The 15,108-nt window shown below is 36.2% G+C and overlaps 1 protein-coding gene across 2 annotated transcripts; it reads left to right on the forward strand.

The window, feature by feature from the left end:
• The first annotated feature begins 8,403 nt into the window (after window positions 1-8,403).
• thumpd2 (THUMP domain containing 2) lies at window positions 8,404-14,600 on the forward strand. 2 transcript variants are annotated; one of them, XM_042009996.1, is made up of 12 exons: window positions 8,404-8,602; window positions 9,791-9,929; window positions 10,099-10,632; window positions 10,759-10,817; window positions 11,037-11,114; window positions 11,292-11,344; window positions 11,673-11,760; window positions 12,124-12,195; window positions 12,533-12,647; window positions 12,916-13,036; window positions 13,288-13,652; window positions 13,704-14,600. In XM_042009996.1, exons 1-11 carry the CDS (start codon window positions 8,492-8,494, stop codon window positions 13,619-13,621), a joined length of 1,704 nt encoding a protein of 567 aa, XP_041865930.1. In that variant the 5' UTR covers window positions 8,404-8,491; the 3' UTR covers window positions 13,622-13,652; window positions 13,704-14,600. The 2 variants fall into 2 exon arrangements, with proteins under 2 accessions (XP_041865930.1, XP_041865929.1); XM_042009995.1 differs by having other exon boundaries at window positions 13,288-14,600.
• Window positions 14,601-15,108: the final 508 nt, after the last annotated feature.

A 15,108-nucleotide genomic window follows, 5' to 3' on the forward strand; every position in this document is an offset into this window, starting at 1 on the left:
TATGTATATCAGGTTCATGCTGCCACACCTGGTTAACATTATTAAGCTTTCTCATTCAGTGATGCTCAAACAGCAGATAGTGAAAGAAAGAACTTGGAGGTCAAATAAAAAAATATAAAAAACAGTGGTGTGGTAATTTTGTCAGTAAAAAGAAAGCCAGCAGTTGCTTGTATAGCAGTTGAAGGTCAAGGATATTGCTTTATTTATGTTGCTAATACAGAGGGTGTTTGTGACCTGCAGCACACCTTGTCACAGAGGTGTGACATTATCACATGTGCAAAACAGTGTTTGCCAATGCAATACTTTGGTTAATCTTAGTTCTTACATCCACCTGCCTCTAGTCTCATAGTCCTGCGGTTGGGTTATTCCTCCTTGTCTCACTGGTGGATTATAAAACATAACTGATGTTGTCATGTTTTACCTCAGTATACTTCTATTTCACAACATTCACCTTACAACTGACTAGTGACTTTTAATTAAAAAGCTAATGAAAAATTGGGTAATGCTATGTTAGAGACGTAATTAATATTGAAAACAAGCAAAAAAGTTAAGGCACCATTTTTTGATGAGAGAAAAAATAAAAATGACATTTTCTGAATTATTCTTGAATTTTTAAGACTGCATAGTAGGAAAGTATTTTCGTTGAAATGTTTTGGGTTTGGGCTCACTTTATCCAAATCATTGTTTTTTGTAGTTTTCATAAGGATCTTTTTGGATTCTAACCAAACATTATACAACATTTAATGAGCTCCCTTCATTTTTGCCTGATCACATACAATATACCCATCAGTATTGGAAAAAGTATGACTGGATTAAGTGCATCACACCATCAGACCATCTTGGGGTCAACCAGTCAGCCAGCAAGCCAGCCAGAGCAGCAGGACCAAGTCATCCCTGCTAAGATGTGACTGACCCAAAAAGACATGGATAAGAGAGGCAGTAGGGGGATTGTTAACAGGCTGGCCTGTCAGCAGCTGGAAACAGTGAGACGGTGACCGCAGTATCCAATACAAAATTGGTTTTTATTTTACCAGTCATAGGCTGATACAGGAAACTCACTCCTTCCTGATGCAGAGCAGTCAAGGCTCCACCAGCAGCCACACCCAAATGAGCAATCAGGCCTCATTTATCTCCTGCTGCTGATTGGACTGAACTACTCTCCCAACAGGTGTGTCTTCAATTATACCACATACTTTCCTACTAAAATTAACCTCTACAAAATCTTAAAATTATTTACACACTACGTACTTAACACTACAACAATAAAGTTACCCAAAACCAATATACAAATAAACTCTTTAACCCTCCTGCCCCCATGGTCTCTCCCAAGCCATAAAAAGGGTATCCAGGCCACCTGAAACCCATTTGCCCAGACGCCCCGAGAGACCATGAGTGAGGGATTTAAAACTCATTACACTATTAAGTTACCTATGGACTTTATATTTACACACAATGTTCCTGTTTATTACTATTAACGGCTGTCTTTGGCAGGTATCTGCAAAACAAAACCAGATGTTAATATTCAATAAACAGTTCAACCTTTTGTGTGTGATTAAAGCTCTTTTTTAAGTGCCAGACTGTTAATTAACATGCTAAATGTGCATGAGCAACCAGCTTAGCATGCTATACAATTATTTACATTCACCAGTCCACGTAAAGAACCTCTGCTTCATTACAGGGATTATTCTGTTAACTTTTCTCTTGACATCTCCTTGGTTACCTCACAGGGGATCAATGAGTATTGACTTATTTTCATCATTGTTTATATTCTTATTTATTTTTTATTCTTTTTCTTAATATTCTTAATATTGTTATTTAAAATATGTATACCATACATATATTTATTATATATTTCCTCAATAAAATATTTAAATTTCTAGATATTTGACATTTCTTATTTAAAATAGTTCATTGTTGTAGAATATTGTGTTACCGCATATGAGATATCATTTATAACTAAATAATGTGTTAATAAAATGTGTTAATAAAAAAATTGATTGAATATTGATCTTGAACTCTTGCTCTAATGAAAAATATGTGTGTTGTAATTTTTAAATACACCACCAATGTGACAGAAATTTACAAGTCAAGCCAACTTTTTTTATAAAGCACTTTACAGCAGCAGCTACTGAACAAAGTGCTGATCTCCAGCTCTTCTGTTTACAGTAACAGGACCAAGCAGTCACGTTAAATTTGACAAATATACATTGAGGTTTAAAAAATTTAAAACAGTGAACACGCACAATAAACATGACGGACATGTAACACACCATAAATAAACCAACACGCACATTTTTAAGCTTTTCTTTCTTCCTCCCTCACTCCATACGTCTTTCTCTCCCCTCCGGCCTGTTTCCCATCCTCTTCTGGCTGCTCCCCATTCCCCCTACTATTGTTGACTCTGATAGCTTCTGTCAGTTTGTTGCAGTGTTTACGGGTTCAGCTTTGTTGCTGGGGGAGAGTCTCTGTGGATGCTTAGCCTTGATGACACACTTCACACTCCTCTGAGAGCAATGAATATTTAAATGTGCTCACGTCACAAACCTGTACATCAGCACTTTGGAACAAGCATGAATGCACACATATATACATGTCTGAGAGGAGAAAATTCAGTGCACCCTTTCATTTCTTTGCTCCATTTTTTTTTTTTACCCTGACACTTTCTAAAGGTCTCATTTCCATCTAAGAGCAAGGTGTTGATGAGAGCAGGAAGGAGGAGGGAGGAAGGAAGAAGGAGCTGGGGAGGGAAGAGGAGGGAAAAAAACAGAATAGTTGATAAAGCAGAATGTGATGATGATGATGATGATGGAGGAGGGGAACTGGAAGAAAATGACAGATTGACTCAACCTTCCTTTAACGCACAAACAAACACATTCTAATAGCCTGGCCTTTTTAAATGACAGCCTTCTGGAAACATCACTGATTATTAATCATCAACGTGCTGGATGTGTCATTTTATGTAACAATGCAGCTGAAACTCTCATTTAATTTTCAATTAGAAACCATATAATTGAGACAGTGGAGCACTGACATTAATGCAAATGTCTGGACACACTGTGTGTTTGAATGTTGAGATTAGAAACAAAGCACAAAAGCACATTTTTAAACACTGATGGCCAACAACATTAAGCCTTGTAGCAACTGATGATGTAATAATGCCCAATAAAGTAATACCTGATCATGATGTCATTTCTTTTGGGGTTTTTTTTTTTTTTACATTTCTAAATTAGATTCTATGTTGTATTAAAGTTAAATTCTGTTTTAGTGCCAGTCCATTTTGTTCCGGTTTCAAATGAGGTCTAAGAATTTCCTTAAGAAATGTTTGAAAGATGTTTAAATTAAATGTTATCATTATTGACCTAAATTGCATTATTTAAAATAGCCAAAAAGTGTATGTTATTAGCAGGTATTACTTTATTTGCAGTTATTACTTTGTATAAACCGTATTGACCTGATATTGTATGAACATCTGTGGCCTAACTTATATTTTCTAAGAGATCAAGAAAAAAATAAACTCTGGAAGAGACGTTAGGCAGTCTTTTTCTTAAACATGTATGTGCAACATATCGAGTTCAGTTCAATGAAAGCAGCTCTAACAAAGCTGTTATTGTGGAGCTTTGTTGTTCAGCTTGGGACTAAAATCCTCTGAGGGAAGTCATTTAAAATTGATTTTGCTAATCGCTGTAACTGTCTCGTACACAGAGATGCTGGATGAAGCTGTGACTCATCAATCTGTCAACTAGACCATTTGACCATCTGGCTCAAGAAAATCCTCTCCTTTAAAGGTGTAGGATCCAACCATGGCTCAAAAGAAAAAGACAAGACTTTCTGCAAAGAAAGAAAGTCAAAGTAAATGTAAGAAGTACTACATGTCTGTTTTTTCTTGGCTTTCCATTTTGCATTTTTCATCTGCAACAGTATGATGGATGGTTTGCAGCTTGTTTGAAATGATATCCAGATGAATGCCAGAAACCAGGTCCCAGAAAATCACACTGCATTCCTCTTATTGTGTAATGCACTGCATGTTCTCCTCCAGTAAAAGATTAACACTTTTGTCCACGTGATGTCAAAGAAAGCTTTTTGCAGACACACTTACCACAGCATGTCTATAACACCCCATAAGCTGGTCCATTATAGAGACACTGATGCAGCTGTCTGGTGGCCATAATGTGGCCCTTGTCAGTGTTACTGAGAACTTTTTTAGTACTTCTAATGCATAATATGCAAGTAATGACTACTTTCTGGCTAATCTGTCCTATTAATTTTGAAATTCTATTGGGAAAAAAAAGATATGTAGTCCAACCTGATGTCACGGAAGTATGTAAAATAAAAATGACCTCCTTAACACTGCCACAGGTGATGTCAGGATGTATAAATAACATGCTGTCAATTGAAAATAAACTCAGAAAAGTCTCGGAGAAACCTGTGAAATTCTACAGTTGTGATTGTTATTTTAAATTTTTTCTGCTGTGTTGCCGGTCAGGTTTAGGAATGAAGTTTTTACTTTTACTTTTCAAAGTTGTTTAGTTTAACTAATTAGAGGGTTATGTTTTAAGGTCACCATTAACTTAAAAATGACTATTCTGTTATGTAATCAGGGATAGAATTACATCAAATTGTGTTGCATATATCTTCTTTGTTATGTTTTTTCATTAACATTCAAACTTGATAATCTGCCAACTTTTCCCAAGAAATGTAGATTACAGCTTAAATTTCATGTTTGACTGTACATGATCTTATCATATTTTTTTCCCCCTCAATTTGTTTATTAAATTTCAAAATCACAAATCAATAGCAACATACATATACACACACATACATATAACATCAATGAAATATAAATAAACGATATATGTGTAAACTATTTCCCAACAAAAACTAAGACAACAACAGCAAAAAAAAAAAAAATAAATACATATATATATATATATATATATATATATGTGTGTGTGTGTGTGTGTGTGTGTGTGTGTGTGTGTGTGTGTATATATATATATAATGTAATTAAATAAATAAATAAATAAAATTACAAATTTAAATTAAAATGAAAACACAGTAAATAGTTCTTACTGCTGGCTGCAAATGAGACAGTCCCAGGTCTAATGGTAACTAAGAAGGCTAATGAGACCATTACTCAGGATTTTCTGGGAAGACCAGCTTCCCAACATGTTAAAAAAAAGGGCCCCATATCCTTGAAAATTTCTCCTGGGAGCCCTTCAACAAGTATCTAATTTTTTCTAATTTGGCAAAATAAAGGACATCTTTTACCCAGTGAAAATGTGATGGTGGTGTAGCCGATTTCCATTTTAAGAGTATCAGCCGTCGAGCTAATAAGCTAACAAAGGCCATGAATGACCTCTCCTCTAAAGAAAATGATGCAGTTGCAGAAATTACACCAAACAATGCTGTGACTGCATTAGGTTCCATTCTCTTCCCTGTGACTTCACTCAAAGTGTCAAAAATCCTCTGCCAGTAAGAAGACAGAACAGAGCATGACCAAAACATATGAATATGTGAAGCTGCAGCTAGATGCCACCGATCACAAGTCGAATCAACATCCTTATATATTTTTGAAAGCTTGGCCTTAGTTAAATGTGTTCAGTGCAAAACTTTGCACTGAATCAAGCCATGTTTTGCACAAACTGAAGAATAGTGCACCTTGTTCAGAAAATTTCATCAAACACTGCTCCCAGATCACCTTCCCAGAGTGCTTTAATGGAGGCCAAAGAGGCCATTCGTAATGAATGGATCTGAGAGTAGATAAGTGAGATTACACCTTTAAATGTAGATGTCGGTTTCAGGAATGTATCTACAGGGGAGTCAGGAGGCATGGCAGCAAACTGAGGGAACCTATGAGCAACAAAATTGCACACCTGTAGGTATCTAAAAAAGTGTCGCTTAGGGAGGGAGAATTTCTCAGACAGCTTCTCAAAAGATATAAATATGTTATCAACATAAAGATCCTTAAACGATCTGATACCTTGACTTGACCAGGCATTAAATGCATGATCCATTAATGATGGAGGAAAGATATGATTAGCAGTTATTGGGGCTAATATTGAATATGTTTGAAGACCAAAACACCATCTAAACTGGTTCCAAACTTTCAAGGAAGTTCTCACAACAACATTTTTGGTGTAGGCTGTGGCAGGACATTTAATGGGCGAGTGGGCTAAGGCAGAGAGAGAGACTGCCCCACAGGAAGCACGTTCCATTCTCAACCATATAAGTGAAGCGAGTTCTGAGTTATAATGTAACCAAAAGTGGATCATTTTGAGATTAGCAGCCCAATAATAAAATCTCAAATTGGGCAAAGCCATTCCTCCCAAACCTTTTGACCTCTGTAAGAACTGCCTGCGTAATCGTGGCGTTTTCTTGTTCCAAATAAAATCTGAGATGGTTGCATCTAGTGTACGGAAAAATAATTGCGGAAGAAAAACTGGTATACATTGAAATAAATATAGAAACCGAGGAAGAATATTCATCTTGATACTATTAATCCGAGCAGCTAACGACAGGGTCAACACTGACCAACGCTCAAAGTCTTTTTGCACCTGAGTCAAAAGAGGAGTGAGATCTTATTATATTTTGATCAGATAACATCAGATTAAATGGCTAGGGAGAAAATGTATCTTGGTACACTCTCTTATTTTACAATTGTATTTAAAAGAACTTACAATTTAACTGCATAGTTAATCTACTTTGTCAAGCTGAGGTCACATCTATGTTCATCTGTGCAACTATGAGGTTTTTTCTACTTTTGCATTGTTAAAATTGTAAATTAAAAACATGTTTTTTTTTTTTTGTTTTTTTTGCCTTATTTGCCTTTTTTGTTTCCTTTAATCTTTCTTTTTCCGTTTTTATTATTTCTACTCCCACTTTCTCCTCTTTTATGTCCTTTATTTAATGTTTTGTTTTTTGGTTTTTTGTCCCCTTTCTGCATTTATCCACCTCTTTCCATCCCTCCAACCATCCAGAGAGTGTGGAGGAGAATAAAAACAGGCCTAATGTACAGTAATGCATCATTCAGTGACTGGTATGCCAGGCAGAATCCATTTTGTGAAGCTGCTGTGTTCGCTCATCAGCAGTGAAGCTAATTATTGCAAATGACAGCTGTTGAAAAAGTATTAATGTCTCCTTTCTACATGGTTACTTCCAATAGCATAACTTATTAAGGCAGTCAAAAAATAAACTCAAACAAGAGTAGTACAAAAACCGAATATGTGAACTGTGTCTTTGATGAAAAGAAACCCTATAATTTTTACTTTAGCTTTAGTTAAAGCTGTCATTTGTTCAACTTACTCTAACCTAATAATTATGATCCATCTTGTAGCCTAATAAATTATCTTAGAAGCACTTAGTGGTATTTATATGGCCACAATGTGTCCAGTATTCTTCTCAGTACAATAAAACACACTGTTAAAGGGCTGAATTTCCAGTTTTGTTAGTGATGCAGAGCTTCTCATGTTCATATTTATACAAGGATATTCACATAGAATTGAAGAGAAATTCTTCTTGGCAGTGGGAATCATAACAATTTACAGATGCAATATTACTTGAATCTTACGTAACAACTGTGCTTGCTGTTACACACATTTTCACTTATTACTATGCTTCACATTTTTATTCACTACATGGTGGCAAGTCACACCAGCCTGTCAAGATTTGAAAGGTTTATAGCGCAAGGCAACAAGCAGAACATTGCTTGTGGACTAAAGAGAAGGGATTAAATATATTTGAGGTCATTAAAATGCCAAAGAGAAAAGAGGGAGATTAAAAAGAAAGGTTGTGACAAGGCAAGAGGAGAGACAGAGATAAGAAAGTAATTTAGGGTAAGTGTCGGAACATATTAGGATGGAGGTCCCCAGTAGAATTGGATGAAAAAGCAGATTCGCATGGACGCACTTATTTCTGTTGCAGGATTTATTAGTTTTTCTCTCAGCTTTGAGGAAACAGAACTGCCTCTAGGTATGTCTGTTTATCTGTCCAAACCAAAGCTGCAAGAATATGCAGGAGCATGTGCTTATTTGTAGTTGAAAAGTAATTTTGTGTGTGTGAGAATATTTAATATGCCATCAAAGCAGACCTTCCTTTCATGTGTTATAATAAATCAGAAAATGAATTAATGTTGTTTTGGCTTTTATGTTGTTTGTTGCATTAAAATGTCGTTATTACAGAGAAAATCAATGCAAACAAGTCCGGGGGCAGATGACACATTATTATATGCGCACTGTGATGAATGTTGAAATTAATATGCAGATTATTCCTTTGTGTGGCAATTAGTTTTCTTGTCTTTTTTGTTTTATTATTATAATTTATTTTCATCGTCTTTCTAAGAGCGACCCCTGCTGGCCAAGAAGACGTCAACGTCTGAGAACGTAGTTCCGTTTCCGGTGTAAACAAACAAGCCAGCATGGCGCCTTGCTTTGTGAAGTTTGACGCATAGTAAACAGCCGGTAGCTGTTCACTTTAAAAATATTTTTATAACAAAATGGAAGAACCAATGTGTATTAGAAGTATGGTTCGCTACTACTGCACCGCCGGCAACGGAATGGAGAATTTTTTAATTGAGGAGGTGAAGAAGAAGCTAGCCGCTGAAAACGTGAGTGCTACAGTGTTAGCAACAGTGAAGAAAGTAGCTGGCCTTGGTGTTTTTCTTGTTAATTGTATCTGTAGCAGTAAAATATTTACACTGTAGAGTGTAAAGTGTAAGAATTCTTTATTTAAAACCTATTCACATAAGTACGTGGTTTTCATCTTGTCACTTGATTAATTAGACGGGCCCCCAAAATAGCCACCACTTTGTTAAATGTTTTGCCTTTTTCTCAAGTTTAGTAAGTTATTTTCTGAGGTCTTATTGTTCGGTCCGATTACATTTCCTATGCTAACTCACCAAACCACCTCGATTTAGGTTATGTGTGATCTTTTAAAAAATAACGTGTTTTTTCATAACCATAGCTCCTTCTTCGCCACCTACTACACAAACTGTGCATCGTCTATTTTCAAAAACTAATATCGCAAGTTTTCACTTACTTGCAACCCAATTGTGTGATACGCCTGTTAATTTAGCTTCAGCATTTTTTTCTCAGGTTTATATAGATAAAAAACAAAAAGCAGCAAGGACATAAAAACAATACAAATTCAGCAAAATAACGTGAAAACACGGAGAAAATGCCAAATATAGGTTGGCATAATAGTTTATTTAAAAGAAGGGAAAATTTAAAAAGATAAGGAAAGGAATAAAAATACATCTAGATATTAATTAAATTAATAACTACATAAATCCAGATAAATCATATAAAAATAAGTAAATAAAAAAATTAATTAATAATTTAATTTGATTAAAACGAAAGACATTTAAAATGCTGTTTGTATGAAAAAGGCATTAAGGGGTTAAGCACTAACAAGGGTCGTTTGTGTTTTGGGTCAACTACCTGGAGAAACCGGGACAACCAGCAGGAGAAAACGAGAAGCCAGGACTGTAGCCGTTTAGCTGATCCTTTTAATCAATGTGACTTCTAAGTGAGGAGTAGATTGGGGGCAATATGTGATTTCATACCTTACTAAGGGATACTTGGACACCAGCTTTCCCTTGTATTGATATTGTTCTAAAATACAGTGTAATATATTTTTGGAAGTGTATATATCTCCTGTAATACATACCTGTGCATACATTAGAAAGGTGTTTTGATGTTTTGCTTTTCTGTTCTTGTCAGCCGAAGATCCGTGTGGACAGTTGTCAATGAGCTCTTAAATATGAGATATTTACTTAATTTTTTTTTTAATCTAGGTGTGTCAGATTCCAGGTAAAGTGTTGTTCAGCTCCCCTGCAACAATTGAAAAAATCAGTGGCTTGAAGGCTGCAGAAAGGCTCTTTCTTCTATTGAAGCAAGACTCACCTTTGAGGCCGTCTGCTCACACTACCCCAGGTAGGTACAACAATGTAGTTCACAAGAGATACCCTTAGCAGATATTGTGTTTATGTCTCCATCATAGCTGAAAGTAAAACAAGACTAAATCTTTTCCATATCCAGTGAATAATCACTCTTTTTATTATTATTATTTTTTATTTATTTATTTATTTTAAAATATTCTTAGCAAAGGCTGCCTCGATGTTGCAATCCAAGCTGCTGGCTGAGAGGTATCAGTGGACCAGTGCTGTAATGACCTGGAGCCGCCTGCAGGGGGAGCTGGCAGCCAACAGTAATGCTGTCAAAACGCCAAACACTACCCAGGGATTAAAAAAGGAGAGAGAGGAGGAGAAAGGGAAGAAAGAGCAGTGCCTTGTTGATCCTCAAAAACAGAGATGTACACTGAAGGAGGAGGAGAGGGAAAATAAGAGGTCTAGAAGTTGTGAACCAAATGAAATACTGACACCGGTAAAGAAAAGAAACACAGATGAAGATGGAAATAATGTGTGGAAAGAGGAGCCACCTGAAACAGACAGAAGGAGGGAAGAAGAGGCAGCAATGGCTTTGGAGTTTAGCAGCTATAGAAAAAATGGAACAAACTTGATTAGCAGCAGATTCGTTTCTGAGAACACAACTCAAGAACTGGAGCACATTGTGGAAAGTAGCAGCAGGGCGGTGGATGAAATGGGAGAAAATAAAGCTTCAGAAAATGTAGAAAACAGTAAGTAGATGAATGATTATTCTTCAGATAGTTTCATATTAACTGTAAAGTAATTGCTGGGGGAAGAAAATAGGTCAGTACTGAAACTCAGTAGAAATAAACCATGGCTGCATTTTTGTATTGTAGTTTCCTTTAGGATTAGCTGCAAGTGCAATGGATCACTATCCCGTTTCCTCTGTGCTCAGGTAAGGAAACTCACTCTATGCATCACAATAAAAAAACGTCTAATAGCTTTTCTCTACATTTACTTGTCAAATGGACACACTTATGTCTGAACACAGGACGTGCCCGTGTTTGTAAAACACAGATATAGCATCTATTTTTAGTGTAGATGTAATTTGCACAACTGGGTAAGTGCTCAGTGTGTGTTCATGATTGTGTGTTTGCTCTGCATATTAATACAGGAGGTAAGCAAAGTGATGGGAGCAGGTGTGAGCAAACTGCTGGGCTGGAAAGTAGACCTGAAGAATCCACAGCTGGAGGCAAGCCTTGCACTTAGAAAAATAACAACTTAAACATTTTGATTTTAGGATTATTTGTTGTGTGTTTTTGATTGGTAATGTTGCCAAAGTCAACACTCCTCATTTAATGATGCCGTTGGCTGGAGATCTCTGCTATCTTTTCCAGTATTTTAAATCTAATCCTTGTCTTGTCTGCAGATTAATGTCTATTTGAGTGACGACTACTGCCTGCTGGGAATTCCACTGACCAGGTTGTTGCTAGACACATTATTTCTACATTTAAAAGTATTATGCTTTATTTTGTTTTTGAGGATTTTTCTGTAAAACCACATCCTTATATTGAAAAATCTTGTGACGCTGCTTTCTCTGCTAAAAGTTTGTTTTTTTATGTTTCTGTCTTACTGCTGTGTTATAATATCAACAGTTGCCTACCAGCAACAGATGTGCTGTATGCACCCCAAATACCCCAGATTTCATAGATAAAAATGGGTTGATAGCTGCCTGTTGAACTACTGTAATTAACTGAAAAAGCAGCGTTAAATAGACGTTCACCCCCACCCTCTTTATTTGTTTTTTCAGGTTACCTCTAGCTAACCGGACCTATATTAAAACCACGGGACTGAGGTCTACAGTAGCCTGGGCCATGGCTTCGTTAGCCCAGATACAGGTAGGACCCTCACAGTGCCTACTCATGTATTCTTGACCCTTTATTAAAACTATAAGAGAGCATTACTTTGTCCATAGATTGGTTTGTATGTTATACTAAGATGGTATTACCAAATAATGCAGGCCTTTAATCCAGCTTTCCATTTGTCTTTATTGTACAGTTGTTATATTTGTTTAATCCCTTTAAAAAGGCAGTTTAGACTCATTTAATGTGACCATGCCAAGCTAAAGCTTTTAGTATGTCTGTTGTGTGTTACATTTGTATGCACACTGGTCAGTCTGTAATGGAATATTGCCCTGCAGTCAGTCATACGATATGTGGTTGACCAGCTGAGTGTACCATGTTCTGCCTGCCGTTTCTCAGCCAGGCTTCTGTGTGGTGGATCCGATGTGCGGGGTGGGAACCATCCTCATAGAAGCTGCACAGGAACACAAGGTCTGAGCATAAATATATGCCTTGTTCGTGTGTATCTCTCAAGTTCAAAAAAAGTCTGAAAATATTTGTTTTGAAGAGTTTGGAATTGGATAGAAGATATAAAAACACAGCTGACTTTTCGTCTGTTTCATGTGTGTGTTAATATTAAGAAAGTTGTTTGATAAGCTACAAAGCACTCACAAGTGCAACATTTCCTTCTAACAATTAATGCTTGTGTTATATGGTTTTCTTTATTTAAAACCTTGGTCTTTGTGACTGTATTAAAGGGCCATAGATAATGACGATTTAAATCCTGTTGTAAGCTTGTGTTATAAATCATTGTCATTTACATCTTCAGGCTGCCTGTTTCTTGGGTGTGGACATTGATGATGGACAGCTGCAGAGGGCCAGTGAGAACATAGCATATGCAGAGCTGGGAAACAGAATACAGCTGCTGAAAGCCTCATCCATGGGTAGGAAACCACAAAATGAAAGACATAAAATGTTTGAATTGTGTAATCATTTTACATTAAAGTATTTTAGATCTTGTTAAATCTTGAAAATGTTGAAATACGTGACTCAGAAGATATAATCACACATAAATATGTTTTTTACGTCTTACATATTTCAGTGTTTGTATCACATATTTGTATGAAATATGCAGTTATAAACTGTTAGTGTGTATGTTTGTGGAGCCTGCTGTGATGTATTAATTAATTGACCTCTTTGCTCTGTGAGTAGCGCTGCCTCTGCCCAGTGCCAGCGTAGACGCTGTGATCTGTGACCTGCCATTTGGCAGGAAGTTCAGCTCCAGAACAAACATGGCTGCCAACCTGCCACTCATCCTCAGTGAGATGGAGAGGTTAGTTTTTGTGTGACAGTGTCAGATTTTCTTTTTTAATTAACCTGTGAATACAGAAGTGTTTCTCTTGTGTTTTGTTTTGTTTTTTTTTTTTTGTTTCATATTTTATTTTATGGTTTGTGTAATGGAAAATTTTCAGCCTAAGTCAAGTTGCATATTTGAAATGCATTTAAACTGAGAATTTGGTCAAATTAACATTGAAAGAAGGGGTTTAAATAAAGATTTGTTTGATTTTTTTCCCCTGTTTCTAGAGTTCTTTGTTTAGGTGGGACCCTGGTTGCCCTTTTGAGTCCTCAGTTGTCCTGTCTTCTGAAAAAACTCCTGATACAAAAACACACTGAACCAACATCCAACCAGGAAGCAAAGTTTCAGTCTGGGATTCAGAACTGTCTTTCATCTGAATCTTCAGCAGAGCAGCAGACTTTTCAAATCCATCCAGGGGTCGGATGCTCACATACCCAAGAAAGGGCGCCTCAGCACAGTCTGCGGCCTCCTTTGTCCTCTTTGAAACATCAGACGACTGTCAGAGTCAGCTTAGGAGCAATCGATGGACTTATTCATAAATATGTCAAAACAGACATTTAATCAGTGTTGGTTGTTTTTTACAGTAACTAGTTTGGCTCTTTGTGGATGATCACAGCAGAAAATAGTTCTGTTGAAATCTTAGTTTGCTTTAACTTCTCCATAAATGAGATTTTTTTTTTTTTTGTAAAATAATATAAATGTATGCTCATATAAAAACACATTTAAAATAAACAAGTTGTAGTGGTCTTTTTTCAGCTGTGTTGCATTTCTTTACTTAATAACACTTCATAAGCTTTTGAAAACTTCTTGCTTGTTGCAGGATTTCAGGCACTAAGTGCTGTGATGTTTGTTAGATGATGTGCCACATGTTTCCAGTGCAGATAGGGCTATCTCGCTCCTTATATACTGTTGAAATATATCCAAAATTAGGTTTGGAATCACCCTTTTGAAACTGGCAAGATGTGATGTTTCACCAAAACCTTTCCATATAAGTAAATTAATAGAATTAATAAATTAATTAAATAGAAACTAGTGTATCAAAGTATCTAAGCGCACATGAATGAACATTGTTGTAAATGCACCAATTAGCTGAAAAGCTCTTTTTCCATCTGTAGGCTCTGTAGTGTTAGTTATGTAATAAATAGAATATAAAGGGAGAAAAGGTTATGAAAATAATTACAGCAAACAGCAATACTCAGAAAGATGTCAATACCAAACACTATTAGAAGCATGAACACAGATTTAAAGAAATACAATTAAAAAAAGCTGAGTAACCCAGTTGCTGCACCTTTTGAAAGCTGATAGGTAGTTTTTATGCTGATAACTTAGCAGAGGAAAAATCAGATAATATACAATTACATGCATATTAAACAAGACGCCTAGATATTTAATTTCCCTGACTCAGCATATTGTATCTTAAAAACCAAACCATTAAATTGTGACAGTTTAATACCAATAAGTTTAAGTGTGTGTTTATAAAAAAAAAACTGCAATGCTTTTTAAGTTACGCTGGCCTGTGACCAGGTTGTTATGCAGTAAATTACACTGGATTTAGTGGGAAAGTGGATCCATACCTTTGACTGGTATTGTAAAGCTGATATTTTTAAAGGCTTTATTTGTCCAAGATTTAGAAGAAAGTTTGGTAGCCCTCACAACTTGAAGTACATTTGTTTAGATATGACAAGATTTTCTCCCTGATTCAAGAACATCTGGCTCTACACTGAAGCTGTTTGATTAGATCAAGAGCATACATACTGAGTTCATCATATATGTTGTTGCCATCAGGATGTACAGATGGAGGAGCAGTAATGCATCATGTGAAACACCTGTGAGAACTGCATGGCATTCATTCATTCTTTTTTTTCTGTTAAGTATCTCTTGCCAGTCTCAGCTGAACTGGTTTGAAAGCACAACTGAATTGGGTGCAGGAGAAATAAACTATATAAAGGACAGTTGATCTGCTCAGCTACCTGTAATTTGCAAATGGTGGTTTTGTTGTGTGCACCAATAGAAAGCTGCATTATGACACCGCTGCTTTGCTAGGACAT

Source organism: Melanotaenia boesemani, chromosome 16 (assembly GCF_017639745.1).
Source record: "Melanotaenia boesemani isolate fMelBoe1 chromosome 16, fMelBoe1.pri, whole genome shotgun sequence".
Classification (NCBI taxonomy): Eukaryota; Metazoa; Chordata; class Actinopteri; order Atheriniformes; family Melanotaeniidae; genus Melanotaenia; species Melanotaenia boesemani.